At 43.5% G+C, this 23,452-nt stretch overlaps 1 protein-coding gene across 1 annotated transcript; it reads left to right on the top strand.

The window, feature by feature from the left end:
• Positions 1-74: 74 nt before the first annotated feature.
• C4H1orf50 (chromosome 4 C1orf50 homolog) lies at positions 75-15,705 on the top strand. Its single transcript, XM_021683786.1, has 5 exons — positions 75-168; positions 288-403; positions 5,872-5,958; positions 6,681-6,812; positions 15,373-15,705. Exons 1-5 carry the CDS (start codon positions 90-92, stop codon positions 15,568-15,570), a joined length of 612 nt encoding a protein of 203 aa, XP_021539461.1. The 5' UTR covers positions 75-89; the 3' UTR covers positions 15,571-15,705.
• The last annotated feature ends 7,747 nt before the right edge of the window (positions 15,706-23,452 follow it).

Raw genomic sequence — 23,452 nt, forward strand, 5'->3', positions numbered from 1 at the left:
GGGAACACGGAAGCTCCGCCCACGGGCCTTTATGCGCAGGCTCTTCCGCCCCCTGACGCGAGGGTGGTGGGGAGGTTTCAGGTGTTGTCATGGAGGACGCTGCAAAGCTGGGGCAGGCGGAGGAGGTCCCCGAAAACCAAAGAATTCAGCCGGCGACCGGTCGGGGAGGTACGCAGGGCGGGAGTCCGGCCGGGGAAAGAAGCCCTCACGGAGCAGCTAGTCTCCCGGGCTGCGCGGGAGGCCGAGGGCGGGCGCTCACGGGCTGTGTTCCTGGGTTTGTGTCGCAGGAGCCCTGGTGGAGCGCACCTCTACCCCCGGCGGCCTGGCCCTGGTGAGCCCCTACCACACCCATCGGGCCGGGGACCCCTTAGACCTCGTGGCGCTCGCAGAGCAGGTGCAGAAGGTGAGGAGGTGCGGCTGGGGAAGTAAATAACCGTCTTCGTTCACGTTTGGCCCTGCGTCTTAGGACTGGGACCTCACAACCACTTACTGTGGCATTTGTTTTGTCTGCATCTTACATACAACACGGGAAAACTGATTGTCCTTGACTCGAACTCTGATCTTCTGAGACCAAAGGCTCCTTCAGCTGCAACATGAGTGCCTATAATCTCCTTTGGGGGCAAGTTTTGCACAGCACTTTCAATATTCAGTATTTCATTTGGGCCCTAGGACAGCCCTGTGAGGTAGGCAGTACAGAAGTTCTTCTTCCCATTTTACAGGTGAAGAGAAGTTTCCGTGGAAGTTTCACGATCAGTCTAACGCAGATTATGTAAGGATGCATAGTCCACTTACTTTAAACTGCTTCCCCTAAAATCTTTATCTGAAACCTGAATGCTTTTAGAACTTAACATCTTCTACAAGGACAGGGACTCTTAAGTTTTGTCCTGTGCTGTCATTCACTGGACACAACATTCCCAAGCCCAGTACTTAGACATTCATTACCAAAAGTAAAAAAAGGAGGAAATGCGAAATAACAGAAAAAGCACTGGAAGTTTGGACACATGCGTGTTAATCTCTCTTTTGATTTTTTTTTTTTTTAAGTAGGCTCCACTTCGAGCATGGAGCCCAGCGCAGCTTGAACTCACCACTGTGAGATCAAGACCTGAGCTGAGATCAAGAATCTTTCTCTTAACCAACTGAGTCACCCAGGCTCCACCCCCTTTGATATTAACTTGCATATGACTTGAGGCAAATTACTTTTCTCTGGACTTCACCTTCTTTTTAAAGATTATTTGAGAGAGAGGGAGAGTGCATGCGGAGGGGGAGGAGCAGAGGAAGAGGGACAGAATCTTAAGCAGACTCCCCACTGAGCACATTGGGGGGGCTCAATCCCAGGACCCCGAGATCATGACCTGAGCCAAAATCAAGCTTCTCACGCTTAACCTACTGAGCCACTCAGGCGCCCCTTGACTTCAGTTTATCTGTAAAATGCAGGATTTCAACTAGGAGAGCTTCTAGAGCAAAGCTGTGAAAAAACAAATTCCATCTAATTTTTATCAAGACTTCAGTTGTGGAACCCTCTTCAGTATGTAGAGATATAGGGCCCTGATGCTTTAATGCTTCTGATATCCCTTTATCCTTGTATGCACTATCACATTTGGCCTTGGTTATATTCAAAGGTCTTTATTTTGCTTAAAAATATTTAATTATTAACATGCTCAAATTTCCTCACACATACATCTCTGTACTTCAGGGGTTTTTTGTTTTTTAGGATTTATTTATTTTAGACAAAGAGAGCTTGCGAGAGAGCGCATGTGCACAAGCAGGAGGGGCAGAGGGAGAAGGAGAGAGAATCTCAAGCAGACTCCGTTCTGAGCCTGGAGCCCAATATAGGGCTCGATCTCATGACCCTGAGATCAGCTGAAACCAAGTTGGACGCTTAACTGACTGCACCACCCAGGCACCCCCTGGGTTTATTTATTTATTTATTTATTTATTTATTTAGACATATTTGAATGCTTAGGAAAGTGCCTTTGATTCAGACTTTGTGACTTATCTATAGAGGTGGGGAGCAAAGTATAACTTTTATGGATTAGAAAAATTTCATGTGTCTGCTTGATTGGATCACTTACTGGGGGAGGCAACCAGGCCCAAAGCTTAGGCAAACATTTTCATGGGTTACTGAGTGACCATCATGTTTATTACAGTAGCCCAAAACAAAGACGGAATACTGTTTTTGCCCTTCAGCATATAATCTGGTGAAATATAGAGGGTGCATTATTGTGCTGCCTCCATTTTTCCAATATTATCGATATTGAGCAGCTGAAATAAAAACACGAGAGACAAACAGATTGAATCAAGCATATTTACTGTCTGTGTCCTGAAATGTACTTTCTAGTAGGACTGATTAGCTGATATGCCATTTCTGTATTAGTGTGTGTTCAGAAAACTCAAGAGATCTGGTATTAAGGCAGGAAATTTGGAATCAGACTGATCTGTGTTCAGATCTTCAACTGCCATTTATTAGCTGTGAACCCTTGGACAGGTTGCTTCACCTCTCTGAGAGTATAATTCCTAAAATGAGGCTGAAGTTATTATCTCCAACTTCATAAGGTGTTATAAAACTAAATGAGATAATATATATATGTGAAGGGCTTCAGAGTGATGGGGGCCAGAGTTTGTGTTTAGTAATTATAAGTACTTTCCTCCTCATTTCTGTTTGAATTCGGTCCTTTTGTTTACAAGGAAGAGATTTGCTGCTACCACCTTAAGAAAAAGACTAATAATGAGGCCACTCCACTGTTAACCTAGAACCATCTTAGCTCTAGAAACCAGCTACTCTCTCCTTGGCCATAAGGTGTCTCATTGTCCTTGGAACAAAAAGTAGCACTTTCACCCATGGGCCATAAGGCCTTGTGTGATCTGATCCCTGCCCCCCTTTTTTACATTCTCCTCACTAACTACTCTTCAGACACATCTTCAGTTTTGTACCTGGCTGGCCCTTTCCTTTTGTTCAGACCCAAGTCAAATGTCACGTCCTTGGTGAGGCCTTGTCTGTAGAAGGCTCTACCCCACCCCATCTAAATGACAGTATTGGGGCACCTGGGTGGCTCAGTTGGTTAAGCAGCTGCCTTCGGCTCAGGTCATGATCCTGGAGTCCCGGGATCGAGTCCCGCATCGGGCTCCCTGCTCAGCGGGGAGTCTGCTTCTCCCTCTGACCCTCCCCCCTCTCATGCTCACTCTCTCTATCTCATTCTGCCAAATAAATAAATAAATAAAATCTTTTAAAAAGAATAAAGATCAAGTCCAAACTTCTAAAAAAAAATAAACATAAATGACACTATTATTAAATTGAATTTGCCTCTAAGCTACACATATATTCCAATCCCTGCAGTCCTCATCACTCCCTGTTATTGAACCATTACTTCACTCACTTGTTACCTTTGATCTCCTTCTACCACATAATTACTGTTATTTCCTTCATAGTAGCGCATCAAGGTGCCTCGTTAGCGCAGTAGGTAGCGCGTCAGTCTCATAGTAGCGCATCATTATTCTGAGTCCGTATAATACTAGCTCTAATTGTCTTTCTTGTTGGTGTCTGTATTACTCACCAGAGCTGTGCTGTTCGTTATGGTAGCCTCTAGTCACACAGGGTTGTTGAACACTTGGAATGTATGGTAGTAGTGCAGCTGAGATACTGGATTTTAAATTTTATGTAATTTTAACTAATTTACATTTTAAAACCTGATAATCGAGTCAATTATTGGATACTTTTAAGTATATTTGGAACAAGCTGAGTATGTGAACTGACTCTTTCAAATGTAAATTTTATGAAGTCCAAATACAGATTGAGGATTTCTAATCAAAATTTGGCATCCCAATTGATAGTATGGGAGTATAAAAAATAACAATATGAAATATAAAATATCTCATTAAAATTGTTTTATACTGATTACGTGTTGGAATGATGTTTTTTGATATATTGGGTTAAATAAAATAGATTATTAGAATTCATTTTACTTTATTTATTATTTTTTAAAGATTTTACTTATTTATTTGACAGAGAGAGAGATAGCCAGAGCAGGAACACAAGCAGCGGGAGTGGGAGAGGGAGAAGCAGGCTTCCCGCGGAGCAGGGAGCCCGATGCGGGGCTCGATCCCAGTACCCTGGGATCATGACCTGGGCCGAAGGCAGATACTTAACAACTGAGCCACCCAGGCACCCCTACTTATTTTTACTTTTTTTTTTTTTTAAAGATTTTATTTATTTATTTGAGACAGAGAGAATGAGAGACAGAGAGCATGAGAGGAGGAGGGTCAGAGGGAGAAGCAGACTCCCTGCCAAGCAGGGAGCCCGATGTGGGACTCGATCCCGGGACTCCAGGATCGTGACCTGAGCCGAAGGCAGTCGCTTAACCAGCTGAGCCACCCGGGCGCCCCTTATTTTTACTTTTAACACAACTGCTAGAAAATTAAAAATTGCATATGTTACTTGATTCATATTATTCATAAGGCCAGTGTATTAGGCTGTAATCTTGACAGAAGTAGGGACCTCTTTCTCTGATTTGCCAGTGCACCCAGGGCCTGGCATGGTGTCTGACACACAGTGGTTGCCCAGTCTATATTTGTGGAACAGATAAATGATTGACCCTGTTTACTCAGTTATTTATGTTTTTACATGATACTGCCTTATACCTGACTTTTACCTTGAGCGCCCTTAACTAACTAGCAAATTCTCTTGATAGTTCGAGTTTAACCTCCTAATTTCTTCTCCTTAACTTAATTGTATACCACCGGACATTAATCAGCTTTTCTTGAAAGTAAACTGGAAGTCTTTGACAGATTTCTGATGCCTGAATGATAATCCTTCCCAGTGCCTGAATTGGTCACACCACCATTCTCTCTGGCTGTGAAAATTATTTATTTTAATCAATTCCCATTGCCTTCAGTTGCATTTCCTAGCACATGACAGGCAGTCTTCTGTGTACATTACAACTTTGTTTCAGGTCTACATCCTAGTGCTGTCTTTAAAAATACATTTGAGGGGTGCCTGGGTGGCTCAGTTGGTTAAGCCACTGCCTTCGGCTCAGGTCATGATCCCGGAGTCCCTGGATCGAGTCCCGCATCGGGCTCCCTGCTCGGCAGGGAGTCTGCTTCTCCCTCTGACCCTCCTCCCTCTCATGCTCTCTGTCTCTCATTCTCTCTCTCAAATAAATAAATAAAATCTTAAAAAAAAAAAAAAAGAAATATTAAAAAATAAATAAATAAATAAAAACATAAAAATACATTTGAAGTAACAATTAGGAATACAAATATAAGTTAAAATATAACTAGGTTTGAAGTAAATAACTCAGCCAAGGTAATGGTCAGATTAATAGGTAGTTTCTGTATATAGCTAGATTCCTACATAACGGGTGATAAGAGCCATATCACAAGTGTCTTTGGATTTTTATTGTAAGACCCACTCCTGATTTCAGAAATATTTAAACATGAGAAAATAAATGGAGGCCTAAGGAATGAGTGGGTTTACTCAGGCAAAGAGTAAGGGGGAGAACATGTTATATCAAGAAGAAGATGTATTCAGTATATTGGTAGCACGTGAGAGTAGGGCATGTTGGAGGACTGAAGAAATTCAGTGTGACTAGAATATAGAGTGAAAAGGGTAGAAAGCTATGGGACATAGAAAAGAAGGAGGACCTAGTTCTGTGGTGTGGGGCCATGTCAGGGGAGGCTTCTCATAAGCAGTGCTGTTTGGGCTGGGTGGGAGAAGAGGGAGTGGAATGGGAGCTCATGGGGGAGTGGTGAGGAAGGACAGGATATATTTTAGGCATAAGCGAAGATGTCGAGATAACTCTTCACACTGGGCTCTAAATAACATTGTGGAAGTCTTGTCCTTTTTTCACCCACCCTTTGGTTTTGTCTCACCTTTAGGCTGATGAATTCATCCGAGCAAATGCCACCAACAAACTGACGGTCATAGCTGAGCAAATCCAACATTTACAAGAACAAGCCAGGAAGGTAAGTAACAGCTTTTACGCAGGCATTCATTTTCTTCATTTAATTCGCAGGATTGACTGATCTTGCTTATAATCATTTAACTTATTTGTCTTCAGTACCTTCTAGAAATATCGAAGTGTTGAGTGAAAGAAAATAGGATTAAGAGGTTACGTATAAGATAAGCTTTTCACTGGGAGACAGTTTCAGTGAGGTAAAGCATTTTGAGGGGGAAAATAGGTTCTCATTTATAAAAGAAATGTACTTACTACAGAAAAATACGAAAGAGGGGCGCCTGGGTGGCTCAGTTGGTTAAGCGACTGCCTTCGGCTCAGGTCATGATCCTGGAGTCCAGGGATCGAGTCCCGCATCGGGCTCCCTGCTCGGCAGGGAGTCTGCTGCTCCCTCTGACCCTCCTCCCTCTCATGCTCTCTGTCTCTCATTCTCTCTCTCTCAAATAAATAAATAAAATCTTTAAAAAAAAAAAAAAATAGGAAAGAAATTTAAAAGCCATTCACAGCCAGTAGTGGTCGACGTTTTGAAATATAATTCTTTTAAAGGCGTTTTTACAGCTTAGTAGCAGTCTTTTGTCTCTTCAGAATTATCTGGATCCTAGTAGTGATTGATTGCTATGGGGGAGCAATTCCAAAGCATTGAGTAATTTCCAGATTTTGACTGGATTAATCACTGAGTGTGAGTGCCTGTTACATCCGATACTTAACTTGTTACATCTCTGTGGTTCTTAGGTATTGGAAGATGCTCACAGAGACGCTGACTTGCACCACATAGCTTGTAATATAGTAAAAAAACCTGGCAACATTTACTACCTTTATAAACGGGGGAGTGGTCAGCAGTATTTTTCTATTATTTCTCCAAAGGTAAGAACATTTATTTTTTACTGGTAGAAATGGCTACGATTAGGGGCACCTGGGTGGCTCAGTCGTTAAGTGTCTGCCTTCAGCTCAGGTCATGATCCCTGCTCGGCAGGAAGCCTACTTCTCCCTCTCCCACTTCCCCTGCTTGTGTTCCCTCTCTCGCTGTGTCTCTCTCTGTCAAATAAATAAATAAAATCTTAAAAAAAAAAAGAAAAAGAAATGGCTACGATTAGCTTTTGTTTATCACAATATTAATATACCATTATGAGGAATTTGTCACTGTTGAAACATCAACAAGTCCCCAGTGATATTTTATATTTCAAAAATGTTCTGCTAGATAGTAAGATGGTATTTAAGACAATTAATAAAATAAGTTGGGTTTGAATACTATTTAATTTTTTTACTGAAGAATCCAGCTATTATCTTTTTCAAATGAACATGATACATCAAATTGAGGGCCTAGTATGTTTCTTTTCTTCCTGTCTATGGAAAAAAAAAAAAAAAACCTCTATTTGTGTGTGTTTTTTTTTTTAATAGTAAAGATTTTGGAACAACTGATAATAAGATTCTTTTAAATTTGGACAAAATAAAGTACATTTTTACTTGACAATATATATATTCTCAACTTTGGAAAATATCAGGCAGTATTTCTGTTTGTAAAAAAAATAATAGCTTCATCTTGCTAACTGGTAATGTTTCTATTTGTTAAAAAAAAAAAAAAAAGCTTCATCTTGCTACCTGTGATTAGAATATATAGAAAAATATCCAAAAGGACCACATGCCATATGGGTCTACATATTTATAAAATAATTTCAAAATTTTGCGATTGTGATATTAAAAGTTATATAAAAATCTCATGTTTTCCTGCCAAATAGATGAAATAATGTTTATAACTGCATGGCATATACTTTTGAAACAAAATATATCCAGGCCAACCAGTAATGACCATTAATTTTCTAATAAGCAGAAATAAAATGAATTTTTCAAGAGTTAAAAAAAGCATTTATTTTTGCACAAAAATCTACTCTGGTCTTTGAGAAAATGTAGGCATAGGGTTGGTAAATGTTTTCTAGAAAATTGGAGGTGTTGTGAGCCCAGGCATGACTCTTAAAAAATATACATGAAAAATACACTTAAATTATTTCACAGTCATTATCTCTGTTAAGAGAGGTATCTGATGGGGGCGCCTGGGTGGCTCAGTCGGTTAAGCGACTGCCTTCGGCTCAGGTCATGATCCTGGAGTCCCGGGATCGAGTCCCGCATCGGGCTCCCTGCTCGGCAGGGAGTCTGCTTCTCCCTCTGACCCTCCCCCCTCTCATGCTCTCTCTCAAATAAATAAATAAAATCTTTTAAAAAAAAAAAAAAAAAGAGAGGTATCTGATGTGTGATGCAATGAGGATGATTCTCACCGGTCTGATGTGAAAAACCAAAAAAGAAATTCGTGGGATGGGGGGGCGGAGCAAGATGGCAGAGGAGTAGGAAACCTGGATTTCGTCTGGTCTCAGGAATTCAGCTGGATAGGGATCAAACCATTCTGAACACCTAGAAACTCAACAGGAGATCGAAGAAAAGAATAGCAACAACTCTCTGCACAGAAAAGCGACCACTTTCTGGAAGGTAGGACGTGCGGAGAAGTGAATCTGAGGCGATATTCGGGAAGACAGACGGCGGGGGCGGGGGCCTCTGTCGGCTGCTTCTGGCAAGTGATAGAGCCCTGGAGCACAAAATCAGAACATTTAGAAGTCTGCTCCGCTGAGGGACGTCACTCCAGTGGCTAAGCTGGGGGTAGAACCCTTGCGGGACAGTGTGGTCTCAGGACCCTCAGGGTCACAGAAAGACCGGGGGTGCCTGAGTGTGGCAGAGCTCCCAGGTAACAGAGCAGGGAAGCCGGCTGCAGAGGCGGAGCCCAGGCGCGGGCTCTCAGCTCGGGGTTGCCATAAACCGTGATCCGTGGCACAGTCAGGCCACTGCTCCTCCAGCAGGGACCCAACAAGTGGCAGATCCAGGGAGACTCCCCTTCCTCCCCCGGGAGGAGAGGCGAGGGAGCGCACCGCAGGGATCTGCTGGGTTTGGAGACTCCACACGGGGTCAGGTGCCAGAGATAGAAACGCTCGGTCAGAGGCCAGGTGAGCACGGAGTGTGGCTGGAGACTGGGGAGACGGGAATGACTGACTGCTTTTCTCTGGGGGCTCACTGGGGAGCGGGGCCCCGAGTTCTTGGCTCCTCCAGGGCGGAGATTGGGAGGCCGCCATTTTCACTCTCAGCCTGCAAAGCTGTACGGACAGCTTGCAGGGAACAAAAGCTCCTGAGAGTAAACCTGAGCAGATTACTTAGCCCCGACCGGCGAGGGCGGGGCAATTCCGCCTCCAGCAAAGACATTTGGGAACTGCAACAACAGGCCCCTCCCCCAGAAGATCAGCAAGAACAGCCAGCGAAGACCAAGTTTACTGATAAATGAGAACGGCAGAACTCCAGCACTAGGGGAATAATGCACATAGAATCCATGGCTTTTTTACCATGATTAGTCTTTCAAAGTTAATTTTTTTTTAACTTTTTTTTTTAATTTTTCTTTTTCCCTTTTTCAACCAACATCTTATCAATCCCTTTTTTACAAAACATTTTTATTTTTCATTTTTAGAGTCATAGTCTATCCCTTCATAGTAGTTACCCTTATTTTTGGCATATATATATAAGTTGTTCTCTCTTTAAAATTTTGAGATACAGTTTCTTTTAACAAATCAAAATATACCCTAAATCTCTAGTGTATGGCTTTGTTCTGGTCTCCTGCCTGATAATATTCTCTCCCTTTTTTTTTCAATCCTCTTCTTTCTTTTTTCAAACAACTTCTTATCAATTCCTTTTATAAAATTTTTTATAATTTTCATCTTTACAGTCATATTCCATCCCTTCATTTTATTAACCCTTATTTTTGTACATATATAAGTTTTTCTTTCTTTAAAATTTTGGGGGGGCACTTTCTTCTAACAGACCAAAATACACCCAAAATCTAGTGTGTGGCACTGATCTATGTACCAGCCTGATCATATTTGATCATACTCTGTTTTGTTTTGTTTTGTTCTGTTTTTGTTTGTTTTTATCTTTTTCTTTTTTCTTTTTCTTTTTTCTTTCCCTTTCTTTTCCCCCGGTTTCAGGTCTTTTCTGATTTGTTTAAGAGTATATTTTCTGGGGACGTTGTTATCCTGTTAGCATTTTGTTCTCTCATTCATCTAGTCTCCTCTGGCCAAAATGACAAGATGGAAAAAATCACCTCAACAAAAAGAACAAGAGGCAGTACCGACTGCCATGGACCTACTCAATACAGACATTAATACGATGTCGGAAGTAGAGTTCAGAATGATGATTTTAAAGATACTAGCTGGGCTTGAAAAAAGAGTGGAAGTTATTAGAGAAACCCTTTCTGGAGAAATAAAAGAACTAAAATCTAACCAAGTCGCAATCAAAAAGGCTATTAATGAGGTGCAATCAAAAATGGGGGCGCTAACTGCTAGGATAAATGAGGCAAAAGAGAGAATTAGTAATATAGAAGACCAAATAATGGAAAATAAAGAAGCTGAGAAAAAGAGATAAACAACTACTGGATCAAGAGGGCAGAATTCGAGAGATAAGCAATGCCATAAGATGAAACAACATTCGAATAATTGGGATCCCAGAAGAAGAAGAAAGAGAGAGAGGGGCAGAAGGTATATTGGAGCAAATTATAGCAGAGAACTTCCCTAATTTGGGGAAGGAAACAGGCATCAAAATCCAGGAGGCACAGAGAACCCCTCTCAAAATCAATAAAAATAGGTCAACATCCCAACATCTAATAGTAAAACTTATGAGTCTCAGAGACAAAGAGAAAATCCTGAAAGCAGCTCGGGAGAAGAGATATGTAACCTACAATGGTAGAAACATTAGATTGGCAACAGACCTATCCACAGAGACTTGGCAGGCCAGAAAGGACTGGCATGATATATTCAGAGCACTAAATGAGAAAAATATGCAGCCAAGAATACTATATCCAGCTAGGCTGTCATTGAAAATAGAAGGAGAGATAAAAAGCTTCCAGGACAAACAAAAACTAAAGGAATTTGCAAACACGAAACCAGCCCTATGAGAAATATTGAAAGGGGTCCTCTAAGCAAAGAGAGAGCCTAAACGCAACATAGACCAGAAAGGAACACAGACAATATACAGTAACAGTCACCTTACAGGCAATACAATGGCACTAAATTCATATCTTTCAATAGTTACCCTGAATGTAAATGGGCTAAATGCCCCAATCAAAAGACACAGGGTATCAGATTGGATTAAAAAACAAGACCCATCAATGTGCTGTCTGCAAGACACTCATTTGAGACCCAAAGACACCCCCACATTGAAAGTGAGGGGGTGGAAAACCATTTACCATGCTAATGGACACCAAAAGAAAGCTGGGGTGGCAATCCTTATATCAGACAAATTAGATTTTAAACCAAAGACTGTAATAAGAGATGAGGAGGGACACTATATCCTACTTAAAGGGTCTATCCAACAAGAAGATCTAACAACTGTAAATATCTATGCCCCTAACATGGGAGCAGCCAATTATATAAGCCAATTAATAACAAAAGCAAAGAAACATATCGACAACAATACAATAATAGTGGGGGACTTTAACACCCCCATCACTGAAATGGACAGACCATTTAAGCAAAAGATCAACAAGGAAATAAAGACTTTAAATGACACACTGGACCAAGTGGACTTCACAGATATATTCAGAACATTCCATCTCAAAGCAACAGAATACACATTCTTCTCTAGTGCCCATGGAACATTCTCCAGAATAGATCACATCCTAGGTCACAAATCAGGTCTCAACCGGTACCAAAAGATTGGGATCATTGCCTGCATATTTTCAGACCACAATGCTTTGAAACTAGAACTCAATCACAAGAGGAAAGTCAGAAAGAACTCAAATACATGGAGGCTAAAGAGCATCCTACTAAAGAATGAATGGGTCAACCAGGAAATTAAAGAAGAATTTAAAAAATTCATGGAAACAAATGAAAATGAAAACACAACTATTCAAATCTTTGGGATACAGCAAAGGCAGTCCTAAGTGGAAAGTATATAGCAATACAAGCCTTTCTCAAAAAACAAGAAAGGTCTCAAATACACAACCTAACCCTAAACCTAAAGGAGCTGGAGAAAGAACAGCAAATAAAGCCTAACCCAGCAGGAGAAGAGAAATAATAAAGATCAGAGCAGAAATCAATGAAATAGAAACCAAAAGAACAGTAGAACAAATCAATGAAATGAGGAGCTGGTTCTTTGAAAGAATTAACAAGATTGATAAACCCCTGGCCAGACTTATCAAAAAGAAGAGAAATGACCCAAATCAACAAAATTATGACTGAAAGAGGAGCGATCACAACTAACACCAAAGAAATACAAACAATTATAAGAACATATTATGAGCAACTCTATGCCAGCAAATTAGATAACCTGGAAGAAATGGATGCATTCCTAGAGATGTATCAACTACCAAAACTGAACCAGGAAGAAATAGAAAACCTGAACAGACCTATAACCACTAAGGAAATTGAAGCAGTCATCAAAAATCTCCCAACAAACAAAAGCCCACAGCCAGATGGCTTCCCAGGGGAATTCTACCAAACATTTTGAGAAGAATTAATACCTATTCTTCTGAAACTGTTCCAAAAAATAGAAATGGAAGGAAAACTTCCAAACTCGTTTTATGAGGCCACCATTACCTTGACCCCAAAACCAGACAAAGACCCCATCAAGAAGGAGAATTACAGACCAATATCCTTGATGAACATGGATGCAAAAATTCTCACCAAAATACTAGCCAACAGGATCCAACAGTATATTAAAAGGATTATTCACCACGACCAAGTGGGATTTATCCCTGGGCTGCAAGGTTGGTTCAACATCCGCAAATCAATCAATATGATACAGTACATTAACAAAAGAAAGAACAAGAATCATATGATCCTCTCAATAGATGCAGAAAAGGCATTTGACAAAGTACAGCATCCTTTCTTGATTAAAACTCTTCAGAGTATAGGGATAGAGGGTACATACCTCAATATCATAAAAGCCATCTACAAAAAACGTACAGCTAATATCATTCTCAATGGGGAAAAACTGAGAGCTTTCCCCCTGAGGTCAGGAACGCAGCAGGGATGTCCACCATCACCACTGCTATTCAACATAGTATTAGAAGTCCTAGCCACAGCAGTCAGACAACAAAAAGAAATAAAAGGCATCCAAATCGGCAAAGAAGTCAAACTCTCACTCTTTGCAGATGATATGATACTTTATGTGGAAAACCCAAAAGACTCCACCCCGAAACTGCTAGAACTCATACAGGAATTCAGTCAAGTGGCAGGATATAAAATCAATGCACAGAAATCAGTGGCATTTCTATACACCAACAACAAGACAGAAGAAAGAGAAATTAAGGAGTCGATCCCATTTACAATTGCACCCAAAACCATAAGATACCTAGGAATAAATCTAACCAAAGAGGCAAAGAATCTGTACTCAGAAAACTATAAAATACTTATGAAATTGAGGAAGACACAAAGAAATGGAAAAACGTTCCATGCTCATGGATTGGAAGAACAAATATTGTGAAGATGTCAATGCTACCTAGAGCAATCTACACATTTAGTGCAATCCCCATCAAAATACCATCAACTTTTTTCAAAGAAATGGAACAAATAATCCTAAAATTTGTATGGAACCAGAAAAGACCCCGAATGTTGAAAAAGAAAAGCAAAGCTGGCGGCATCACAATTCTGGACTTCCAGCTCTATTACAAAGCTGTCATCATCAAGACAGTATGGTACTGGCACAAAAACAGACACATAGATCAACGGAACAGAGTAGAGAGCCCAGAAATAGATCCTCAACTCTATGGTCAACTCATCTTTGACAAAGCAGGAAAGAATGTCCAATGGAAAAAAGCCTCTTCAACAAATGGTGTTGGGAAAATTGGACAGTCACATGCAGAAGAATGAAACTGGACCATTTCCTTACACCACACACAAAAATAGACTCAAAATGGTTGAAAGACCTAAATGTGAGACAGGAGTCCATCAAAATCCTAAAGGAGAACACAGGCAGCAACCTCTTCAACCTCAGCCGCAGCAACTTCTTCCTAGAAACATTGCCAAAGGCAAGGGAAGCAAGGGCAAAAATGAACTATTGGGACTTCATCAAGATAAAAAGCTTTTGCACAGCAAGGAAACAGTCAACAAAACCAAAAGACAACCGACAGACTGGGAGAAGATATTTGCAAATGACATATCAGATGAAGGGCTAGTATCCAAAATCTATAAAGAACTTCTTAAACTCAACACCCAAAGAACAAATGATCCAATCAAGAAATGGGCAGAAGACATGAACAGACATTTTTCCAAAGAAGACATCCAAATGCCCAACAGACACATGAAAAAGTGCTCAACATCACTTGGCATCAGGGAAATCCAAATCAAAACCTCAATGAGATATTTCCTCACACCAGTCAAAATGGGCTAAAATTAACAAGTCAGGAAATGACAGATGTTGATGGGGATATGGAGAAAGGGGAATCCTCCTACACTGTTGGTGGGAATGCAAGCTGGTACAGCCACTCTGGAAAACAGTATGGAGGTTCCTCAAAAAGTTGAAAATAGAGCTACCGTACAACCCAGGAATCACACTATTGGGTATTTCCCCCAAAGATACAAATGTAGGGATCCGAAGGAGTACGTGCACCCCAATGTTTATAGCAGCAATGTCCACAATAGCCAAACTGTGGAAAGAGCCAAGATGTCCATCAACAGATGAATGGATAAAGAAGATGTGGTGTATATATACAATGGAATATTATGCAGCCATCAAAAGGAGTGAGATCTTGCCATTTACAACGACGTGGATGGAACAAATGGTGTTGGGAAAATTCGTTATGCTTAGCGAAATAAGTCAATCAGAGAAAGACATGTATCATATGACCTCACTGATATGAGGAATTCTTAATCTCAGGAAACAAACTGAGGGTTGCTGGAGTGGTGGGGTGGGAGGGATGGGGTGGCTGGGAGATAGACGTTGGGGAGGGTATGTGCTATGGTGAGTGCTGTGAATCGTGCAAGACTGTTGAATCACAGATCTGTACCTCTGAAATAAATAATACAATATATGTTAAAAAAAAAAAAAAAGATAGCAGGAGGGGAAGAATGAAGGGGGGGAAATCGGAGGGGGAGACAAACCATGAGAAACGATGGACTCTGAAAAACAAACTGAGGGTTCTAGAGGGGAGGGGGGTGGGAGGATGGGTTAGCCCGGTGATGGGTGTTAAAGAGGGCACGTTCTGCATGGAGCACTGGGTGTTATGCACAAACAATGAATCATGGAACACTACATCAGAAACTAATGATGTAATGTATGGTGATTAACATAACAATAAAAATTTTTTTAAAAAGGAAAGGGAAGAAATTCGTGGCAAGGAAATGAACCCAATGTTTTTACCTCCTACCCTGATGAGAATTGATTTCTTTGCCTTCTCTAGGAATGGGGGACAGGTTGTCCACATGACTTCCTTGGTGCCTACAAGCTACAGCATGACTTGTCCTGGACTCCATATGAGGACATTGAGAAGCACGATGCCCAAATCCACATAGTGAACAAGTTGCTAAGCCAGCCTGCGGCCCTGCTTCCAAGCACTGAACCCACCTTCCAGGGACTGACTGAGAGTGGACACTCATAAATAGCTCTCACAGCAAGGACCTGTCACCTCTTTGTTGCCCCCATTCTCTGCCTTGATGGGAGGTGGCATGAGAATTGAGGTATTGTGGATGAATCATGAACTTCTTGAATAAAGACCCTGTGTGGGGTGCCTGGGTGGCTCAGTTGGTTAAACAGTTAAGTGTCTGCCTTTGGCTTAGGTCATGATCCTGGGGTCCTGGGGTGGAGCCCCATGTTGGGCTCCCTGCTCAGTGGAGAGCCTGCTTCTCCCACTGCCCCTCCCCCCACTCATGCACGCTCACGCGCACGCACTCTCTCTCACCCTCTCACCTCTCATCTCTCTCAAATAAAATCTTTAAAAAGAGAGAGAGAAAAGAGACCCTGTGTGAATATAAATGCTGTTGTTATTACTTTTAGTTAGGATAGTAATGAATCCTGTCAGTCCCTTGGGATCCTCTCTGGGTCACAGGTACCCAGCCAGTGACTTTCAGAGTATTGGCCAGTGTACTTTCCTTCTCCTTTATCTCCATCTGTTCTCCCACAAGGCAGAGAATTAAAGAAAGAAGAGTTTCTTTTTCCCACGTAAAGGTTGGCGAGGCATATTCCAGGGAGGACTGTTTTTGGTCTTTTTGTACCTGGAAGTGTTTGAGATTGGGTTGAGGTTGAACATAGAGGGGAGAAAAGAGGCAAACCATAAGAGAGACTCTTAACTGCAGAGAACAAACTGCAGGTTGCTGGAGGGAGGTGGGGGGGGATGGGCTAGATGGGGGATGGGGATTAAGGAGTGCACCTGTTGTGATGAGCACTGTGTTGCACATAAGTGATAAATCACTAAATTCTACTCCTGAAACCAATATTGCAGTATATGTTAACTAGAAGTTAAATAAAAACTTGAAACTAAAAAAAAAAAAGATTGGGTTGAGGCTAGTTAGCAGGTAGTGCAGTTCCAGCACAGGACGGGGCTAGAATCTGACAGGGTCACCCAGGGGATACTTGGTCACTCATTTCACAGGGGGATGCTCTGTGGAGTCAGCTGCAAAAGCCTCTGGCGGGGTTGGCCTTGGGGATACACATACGCACACCCACACACACATTAGTGGTACAGTAGTTGATTCTGACCACAGAGTTTCCAAGGTTTTCATAAGCTTCTGACCTGCATGCTTGTGACACATTTTGAGCAGGTGCTTATTAGTCGTCTGTTGCTGCATGCATGACCAGAAATGTGGTGGTTTAAAACAATGGACGTTTGTGATTTCATAGTTTCTCTGGGTCAGGAGTTGAGGCACACTTCCCTGGGCCCTCTGCTTCAGGGTTTTTACAGGCCCCAATCCAATGATTTGCCAGGGCTGGGTTCTCATCTGAAGGCTGGAGAAGGATCTGTTTCCAAGCTCACTTAAGTTGTTGGCAGAATTTCAGTTCCTCAAGGGTGTTCGACTGAGGTTGTTGATTCTGTTACTAACAGACTATTCACCAAAAACTGACTTCAGTTCCTTGCTACATTGGTCTCCCGGACATGGCAATTTGATGAAAGCCAACAAGGACGAGTCTGCTGGGAGGACGGAAGTTCCAGTCTTGTGTAGTCTTCCTCACTGGAGTAACATCTCCTTTTGCTGTATTCTGTCAGAAGCAAGTCAGAGGCAAGCCTACACTCGAAGGAGGGAATTACACAAGGGCACGAATACCAGAAGGCAGAAATCATGGAGCAGATCTTGGAATCCCTGCCACAGTGCTCAGTTGAGAGGGAGAAAAGAAGGTCCTGGGTAAAAGAGGCAGTATTACCACGCGGGTAAGCATGGTAGTGTTCAAGTCACAGATCGGGACTCGACTCTCAGCTCTGACAAAATAACCTCCCCAGCTGGCATCCCTGCTTCCTCCTGGATCCCTTCTCCAATCCATTCTGCATACAGTCATCAGCTGGAGCTTTTTATTTTATTCTTACTTTATTTTTTTTAAGATTTTATTTATTCATTTGACAGAGCACAAGCAGGGCGAGTGGCAGGCAGAGGGAGAAGGAGAAGCAGGCTCCGCCCTCAGCAGGGAGCCCCAGGCAGGACTCGGTCCCAGGACCCCGGGATCACAAACTGAGCTGAAGGCAGTCGCCCAACCAACTGAGCCACCCGGCACCCCAGCTTGATCTTTTTAAAATACAAATCCCCCTCACTTGGCATTTCCTAACCACGGGAGCAAAAAAAAAAAAAAGAACGGTTCAAAAAAAAGTTCCTGCGCTTCAATAAGGTGCGCTTCCCGCACTGCCCACCAGGTGGTGCCGTTGCTCTTTGCGGCCTCAGCCAATTACGAAGCTTGGGGAAAGTCTGTGGCAATGCGGTGATTTTGGAGGTAGCATCTCAGAGTGGGGAACTAGGACCCACTGGTTATAGACAGTAACCAATTTCCATTCACCCATCCATCTACCCATTCAACCATTTTATAAGTATTAAGTGCCTTCTAGGTTCCAGGTTCTGGAGAATAACACAGCTGAGTAAAAAGGCACCTGTGTCCAGGGAGCTGTCAGTCTAGTGGGGGAGAAACCAAGTCAACAATTACAATGTGGTATAAAAAAGGCTATGCTAGTGGTATGCATGGGGTATGGAGCACCATGGAAGGCTACCTAACTCAGACTGGAGAATTTGGGAAGACTTCTTGGAAGATCAGACACCCACATCGGTGCTGAAAAAGAAACAAGAGTTAGAGCTTGTTTGGAGACTCCAACTGTCCTCTATAGGAAAATTGTCTTTGGAGTTTGGAGTAGGGTTCATTTTTGGATGGAATTTATTTGTGAGTGAAGAAAGGGATATCCATTTAACAAGCTGTATTAACCAAACCAGTCCCGGCAGGCAGGAGGGCTGGAGTGAGGTATGCCCTGGCTAAAGAACTCTTACTTCTAATAGCTAGGAGGTAAGCAGATGAAGAATGGGAGGAAAAGCGATTCCAGACTAGAAGCAATATAACATCTGGGGAATTGCAGCCAATTTAAAGTGAAGAATGTGGGCCAGGGGCTATGGGAGAAGACTTAATTGAAAGATTTGGGGTGGGAGTTGGTAATATTGGCCTTGTATAAACCTCTTTTGGCATCAGAGGACGAGTGGAGGGAAGATGATCGAGTAGGAGCTTCCATCCCTAGTCTAGGCAAGCGATGATGAGGTCTGAGCTAAGGTAGCAGTGATGGAATGAGAGGTACAACCTCATCAATTGTAAGATGTACTCTTCTTCCCCCACATTTTAATATCTCTGGAACTTGGATGCTTCTAAAAGTCAGTGGCACGTCACAGTTTAAGTGGCAGCATTTTTTCCTTTCTTAGAACTATATAACGGTGTGTCTTATGTGTCTTATAACAGTTGGTATCTTGGATTTGATGAAGTATGGCATTTTGAAGCTACAATAGAGTGCATCTTGTTAACTAATAAGATGGCAGGGGTTGAGTGAGAAGACAGACTCTCAGATAATGCTTGGATTTCTGGCTTGAATGCTGATATGGATGGTGGGGATCCACTCAGCAAAATATGGAAGGGGGAGACATCCCTGGTATTTCCCAGAAGGATGAGCAATCTATATTTTCTTTATTAGCCCACCATGCCAGCCCTGTCCAGGTTCACTGGGTGTGAGTAGCAGCTGAGCGCACCTCCCTTTCTCCATGCTAGCTGTCTGGAAGGAGGGTCTGCTGTGTCCTTACCTTCTCAAGTTATCTGTCAGTCCACAGGCATTGAGAGTATTGGTGTTGTAGATACAAAGATGATAAATAGTGCTTAGTGAGCGTTTATTCTGCCAAGCATATCCATTATCTGATTTAATTTTCACATAACCATCTATGAGGTATATAGTATCTCTGTTTTATTTTTTTAAAAGATTTTATTTATTTATTAGAGCACGAGAGCGAGAGTGAGAGAACAAGCACAAGCCGGGGCTAAGGGTAGAAGGAGAGGGAGAAGTGGACTCCCAACAGAGCAGGGAGCCTGACATGGGGCTCGATCCCAGGACCCTGGGATCACGACCTGAGCCAGAGACAGATGCTTAACCGACTGAGCCACCCAGGCACCAACAGTATCTCTGTTTTAGAAAGCAGGAACCCAAAGATTAAGCAACGGGCCCATGGTTATATAGATCAAACAGTCCTGTTTGATTCAAGTCTAACCATAACCAGTCCTAGGGGATCCCAACATAGAGGTGTAAGGAAGTTAAAAGTGACAGAGGTAGATGTGCTTATGGGATGCTATTGGAGTCGTTCACTTGGGTGTGTAGTGATGAGCATGGAGGGGATGTATATCAAGGCCCAGAGAAGATAAGTAACTTACCTAAGGTCACAACTCCTAAGCAGTGGAGCCCGTGTTTCCGGCACTAAAGCCTGTGAAAAACCCTCATGCACAAGATAGGGTTCATCCCCATAAGGAGCCGCAGCTTGGGAGGAAGGAGCTACTAAGTGCCTGGAGTAATTATTTCTAAAGAAGCTTTTGATTCCATGGACCACCCTTTACTTGAAAGCTTTTTTCTTCATTTTGATGTGGGATATTAGCATCTCTTGCTTTTTTTCCTACTTTGCTGACTACACCTTTTCTGTCTCCTGACACCTGGCTTTTGGATTGCTCTGGGGCCTATCCCTTAGCCTTCTTTTCTTTCTCTCTGCTAGGTGATCTAGTCCATCCCCAGGGATCACATACCACTCCTATGCTGCTGGCTCACTAGCTTGCCTCCAGGCCTGATCTCTCCCCAGTTTCTTGCAGGCTTGTTTATCAACAGCCTCACTTGACGTCATTACAGCCCTAACGTGTCCAAACCGAAGCCTTGAATTCTGCCCCAGACGTGTTTCATCACCAGCCCTCATACTGCCATCAACACCTAGCTCCCTCTGTTTTTTGAGGCCAGAAGTCGAAGTCATCCTCGATTCTGCTTGTTCTTCCCACACCAGTCAGCAAGTCTTCTCAGCTGTCTTCAAAATATATCCCAAATCTGACAGCTTCTCACCGCCTCCACCCCGACCCCTCGGGCCAGAGCACCGCTGTCTCTGGCCTGGACTAGTGCAGCGGCCTCCCAGCTCACCTCCCTGCCCCCAGTCTCACCCTGCTTCAGTCTAGCCCCACAGAGACTGGGAGCATTGTCCTTCACAAAGAGAATTCGGGTCATAACCCCGCTCCATAAAAATGACCCAAGAATTTCTCATTACACTTAGAATACAATCCAAGCCTCTTGCCAAGGTTCTATGTGATCCACCGTTCTCTGTACTCGCCCTGTTCCCGATGACCTTGTCCGTTTAACCAATCAAGCTCATTTCTGCTTCGGAGGCTCTCCATTTGCTGTTCCTGCCTAGAACACTGCCCCCAAGATTGTTGCCTGGTTTGTGGCTTCTCATCCTTTAGGTCGCTGCTCGCATATCACTTCACTGATGACCCTGTCAGAAATCCCAACTCCTCTCACGTCCAAGTGACGGCTCACCCTGCTTTGTTTTCCATCACCCTTTTCACGAGCAGACCTTATTTGTTGCCTTTCCCCCACACTTGAGTGTAAGTTCTGCAAGGACAGAAACAGTGTCCGTCTTGTCTCCTGCCCTATTCCTAGCACCTGAACCAGTGCCTGGCGCATAATAAATACTCTAAGAATGTATGAATGGATGGACATCTATGTCTATGTACTTATATCCTGGAAGGGATCTAAGTCAGTGGCATTAATGGAAATACCGTGTGAGCCACACGTATGACTTGAAAATTTTTAGTAGCTACCTTAAAAAATACAAACAGGTGAACTTAATAATATATTTTATCTCACCCGGTATATCCTAAATGTTAACATTTCAGCAGATAATACTAAACAGCTATTAGTGTGTTATTTATATGTATATTTGAACTAAGTATTCAAACTCTGGTGTGCACTTTGCACCTACAGCACATCTCAGTTCAGACTAGCCACACTCCAGGTGCTTCAGGGCCATGCGTGGCTAGTGGCTACCATATTAGCACAAGTGTAGACAGTCTAACTGTACTGTTCTCGTTCTCTACTTCCTTGTGAGATCCAGAATAGGAGGAAGCTAGAAACTTCTGACAGATGGGGACACGTGTCTTTTGTAGCTACCCCTGCTTCCTCTCCCTCTTCAGAAGGAATCCTTGGGGATGTCCAGGCTAACAGAGGCATGATCGTGTCCTTAGAATAATAATAATGATGATAATGATTGAGCTTCTACTCTGTGCTGAGCACATCGTTTAGTTCACTCAACAATCCCATTTTACAGATTAGGAAATAGGTTCAGGAAAGCAAAGTAACCCGTTCAGATTTCCACATCTGGTAGTGTTAGAGCTGCAGCATGAGTCTGGTCAAGAGTTAAAGCCAGCAGTAGAATTAGTATGCCGTAGTTTTTAATCTGCCATGAATGGTCCATGTGGCATGGACAAATTAAGGTAAAGACAAAGGATAGAAGGAAGCTGACCTGACTCCTGGACTTGTTGCCTCCAACCTCGTTTTCTCTTTTAGTTTCTCAGACACCTTAGGTCTGACTTTAGTGTTGGACTGTGTTTAGGTCTCAGCTCCATCAATTATGAAAATCAACAAATCCTCCATTTCCTCTTCTGGAGAATAGGAATGCTAATACTAATGTCGAGGGCATTTGAGAACGTCCAGTAAGATGATGATGATGATGTCCGTAAAGCACCGAGCACAGTGCAGGTGGCTAGTTGCCACTCAGGGCTCGCTCCTCTTTCCCCTCCCGGTTGCTAACAGAAGCAAAGTGTCACCTGACCACCCAACTCCACCCCTTCTCTTGCGTATTCTCCTGTGGGGTCCTGGAAGCCACTGCCGCTCTAACTCGGCATTAGGGCAGGTGGGAGGATGTGGGGCAGGTATCAGAACTTGTGTCTGGGAACCTACCCAATACTAACAAGCTTCTTTCTTTCTGTAGCACACTATTCATCTGGCTGCCACATTGAGACCCTCAGAGAGGCTCTTACCTTCTCCCTCTCATTTCTCTCCCACACCCTTGGGATGCTTTTCACAATGGCTCCTATAGTCTGGCTCCTTCCTCCCATTCCCTTCTGTTGCCGTCCAGCAATATGTCCCTGCTCCGGCCTGCCTCATCTCTCCTGCAGTATTACAGAGCCTTCTTCCACACTAGCTGCCAGAATCGTCTTTCTAGACCAAACTGACCATGTCACTTCCCTGCTTTAAACTATTTTCAGGACTGAGTGTAAATTACTCGCTTTGTCATTCACCCGACAAATACTGGGGTGGGATGGGGGGGACTTACCATATGCCTAAGCAGTTCTTATAGGTGCAAAGATACAGCAGTAAACCAAACAGCAAAAGCCCTGACCTGGGGGCCCTTCACAGTCTGGACCCCAGCCATCCTTTACAGCCCCATCTTCCCCAAAGCCCTTGCAGCCCACCTCCCACACGCCCTGCACCCTGGTCCCTTCCCACCCCCCCCCCCCCCCCCCCCGCCCCCAGCCTTCCCTTGCTGGCCACGATGGAGAGAGACCAGTCCCCTCCTCCCAGATCCCTCCATTCCCCAAGGCGCCCCCAGGGTGGCCTAGGCTCCTTTGTAAATTGAAGTCCCCCTTTCTGCCAACTAGAGCTCCCCCCACAGCCCCTCCCCTGCCTCTCAGGGATTGTGAGCTAAGAGCCAGGGGTGAGAGGCTTGGGACCCGTGCGGCTCCCCCAGGCCCCGGCTGGCCTGCTCCACCGCACAGGAAGCGGGTTAAGAGTGCTGCCCTCACCCCACCCAGGAATGTCTGGTCCCCAGGTAGGCATCCGAGGCAACGCATGCCCCTCCCCAGAGTGCTTTCCTCCCCAGAGTGCTGTCAGCGACCAGCCCACCGGCCGCGCGGGGGGCGGTGGAGCGGTCCTGGAGGCCAGCCTGGCTCCCTCTCTTCCATCTCTGGGCGCGGGGCGGTGTCAGGGCTGGTGCTGCAGCCCCGCGGGGCCGGGA

Source organism: Neomonachus schauinslandi, chromosome 4, assembly GCF_002201575.2.
Source record: "Neomonachus schauinslandi chromosome 4, ASM220157v2, whole genome shotgun sequence".
In the NCBI taxonomy this organism is placed as follows: Eukaryota; Metazoa; Chordata; class Mammalia; order Carnivora; family Phocidae; genus Neomonachus; species Neomonachus schauinslandi.